The sequence below is a fragment of the Centruroides sculpturatus genome, unplaced genomic scaffold (assembly GCF_000671375.1).
Source record: "Centruroides sculpturatus isolate CEXI.00-Female unplaced genomic scaffold, Cexi_2.0 scaffold7070, whole genome shotgun sequence".
In the NCBI taxonomy this organism is placed as follows: domain Eukaryota; kingdom Metazoa; phylum Arthropoda; class Arachnida; order Scorpiones; family Buthidae; genus Centruroides; species Centruroides sculpturatus.
In genome coordinates, this window is record NW_019391162.1 from 1 (window position 1) to 1,841 (window position 1,841).

General features: G+C 27.8%; 2 protein-coding genes across 2 annotated transcripts; one reads left to right on the forward strand and one right to left on the reverse strand.

The window, feature by feature from the left end:
* Nucleotides 1-19: 19 nt before the first annotated feature.
* Nucleotides 20-873, forward strand: LOC111617566 (peripherin-2-like). Its single transcript, XM_023358847.1, has 2 exons — nt 20-564; nt 633-873. The coding sequence occupies exons 1-2, from the start codon at nt 20-22 to the stop codon at nt 871-873; spliced, it is 786 nt and encodes a 261-aa protein (XP_023214615.1).
* Nucleotides 874-968: 95 nt separating this feature from the next.
* Nucleotides 969-1,822, reverse strand: LOC111617565 (peripherin-2-like). The gene is made up of 2 exons (XM_023358846.1): nt 1,278-1,822; nt 969-1,209 (listed from the first exon to the last, which is right to left on the reverse strand). Exons 1-2 carry the CDS (start codon nt 1,820-1,822, stop codon nt 969-971), a joined length of 786 nt encoding a protein of 261 aa, XP_023214614.1.
* Nucleotides 1,823-1,841: the final 19 nt, after the last annotated feature.

Genomic DNA, 1,841 nt, shown 5'->3' on the forward strand with positions numbered 1-1,841 from the left:
TATAACAATAACATTTAAAATGAGAATACTATTTACAGAAAGTGAGAGAAGAATTATTGGTTTTTGTTTATTATTTTTACATATTATTATGTGTTTCGTTTATTCTGTAATTCTACTTAATCGTCATAATCAAATCGAATACGTGGAAATGAATTCTCTCATTGGTTTAAACCTTGAAAATACAGAAATTTTCGCTACAATTCTAACACACATTAGCATTATTTTACATATATCCGGAGCTTTGATAAGTTCGAATTATAGTAACGCATGGAACAGATGGATATTTCTGAATTATTTCGGCTATTGGATCCTATTTTATTTGATGTTCTTCATGAGCGAAGTTGTGTTTTTACTTATACTAATATCTCACTTTTGGGAGTTGAAGCCTCCGTGGGAATTCGATATAATCCCATCAATGAAAAAATATAGATTATCTGAAGATATAAAAGTCATGTTAGATAAATTACAGATTAATTTGAAGTGTTGTGGTGGTAAAGGAATCGGAGATTGGATGGATATAGCTTGGATTCCTCGACAAGTTATTATTCAAAGAACTGGCATCGAGTAAGATATCTTGATACTAATTTTAACATTTAACTGTATTACTGTATTTATAAAATATATGTTTTCAGAAACAAGTTAACTGCAGAATGGGTACCTGAAAGTTGCTGTAATTTAACATTTGATGGTCCATGCTATCCAAAATTTGTTTTTAAAGAAAGAAAAGGAATAACGTACTATGATACTATAGAAATGTTCAATAGTAAAGGTTGTAATGATGTTTTACCTCAATATCTACTTCTTCTTACGAAGAAAATAATATGGTTTATAGTCGTAATAATGACAATACAGGTAATTTTAAATAAAAATTAGTAAAAGGAATAATTTAATATTTTATTGGATTAATCCAACAAAATATTAATCCAATCCAATAATTAATCCAATAAAATATTAAATTATTCCTTTTACTAATTTTTATTTAAAATTACCTGTATTGTCATTATTACGACTATAAACCATATTATTTTCTTCGTAAGAAGAAGTAGATATTGAGGTAAAACATCATTACAACCTTTACTATTGAACATTTCTATAGTATCATAGTACGTTATTCCTTTTCTTTCTTTAAAAACAAATTTTGGATAGCATGGACCATCAAATGTTAAATTACAGCAACTTTCAGGTACCCATTCTGCAGTTAACTTGTTTCTGAAAACATATATTTTATAAATACAGTAATACAGTTAAATGTTAAAATTAGTATCAAGATATCTTACTCGATGCCAGTTCTTTGAATAATAACTTGTCGAGGAATCCAAGCTATATCCATCCAATCTCCGATTCCTTTACCACCACAACACTTCAAATTAATCTGTAATTTATCTAACATGACTTTTATATCTTCAGATAATCTATATTTTTTCATTGATGGGATTATATCGAATTCCCACGGAGGCTTCAACTCCCAAAAGTGAGATATTAGTATAAGTAAAAACACAACTTCGCTCATGAAGAACATCAAATAAAATAGGATCCAATAGCCGAAATAATTCAGAAATATCCATCTGTTCCATGCGTTACTATAATTCGAACTTATCAAAGCTCCGGATATATGTAAAATAATGCTAATGTGTGTTAGAATTGTAGCGAAAATTTCTGTATTTTCAAGGTTTAAACCAATGAGAGAATTCATTTCCACGTATTCGATTTGATTATGACGATTAAGTAGAATTACAGAATAAACGAAACACATAATAATATGTAAAAATAATAAACAAAAACCAATAATTCTTCTCTCACTTTCTGTAAATAGTATTCTCATTTTAAATGTTATTGTTATA

What these genes read in the sequence shown, in the direction of transcription:
- LOC111617566 (XM_023358847.1), top strand. Translation starts at nt 20, where the DNA reads ATGAGAATACTATTTACAGAAAGTGAGAGAAGAATTATTGGTTTTTGT. An exon ending in ATTCAAAGAACTGGCATCGA is followed by an intron (nt 565 to 632) that starts GTAAGATATCTT and finishes ATATGTTTTCAG; the next exon opens with AAACAAGTTAACTGCAGAAT.
- LOC111617565 (XM_023358846.1), bottom strand. Translation starts at nt 1,822, where the DNA reads ATGAGAATACTATTTACAGAAAGTGAGAGAAGAATTATTGGTTTTTGT. An exon ending in ATTCAAAGAACTGGCATCGA is followed by an intron (nt 1,210 to 1,277) that starts GTAAGATATCTT and finishes ATATGTTTTCAG; the next exon opens with AAACAAGTTAACTGCAGAAT.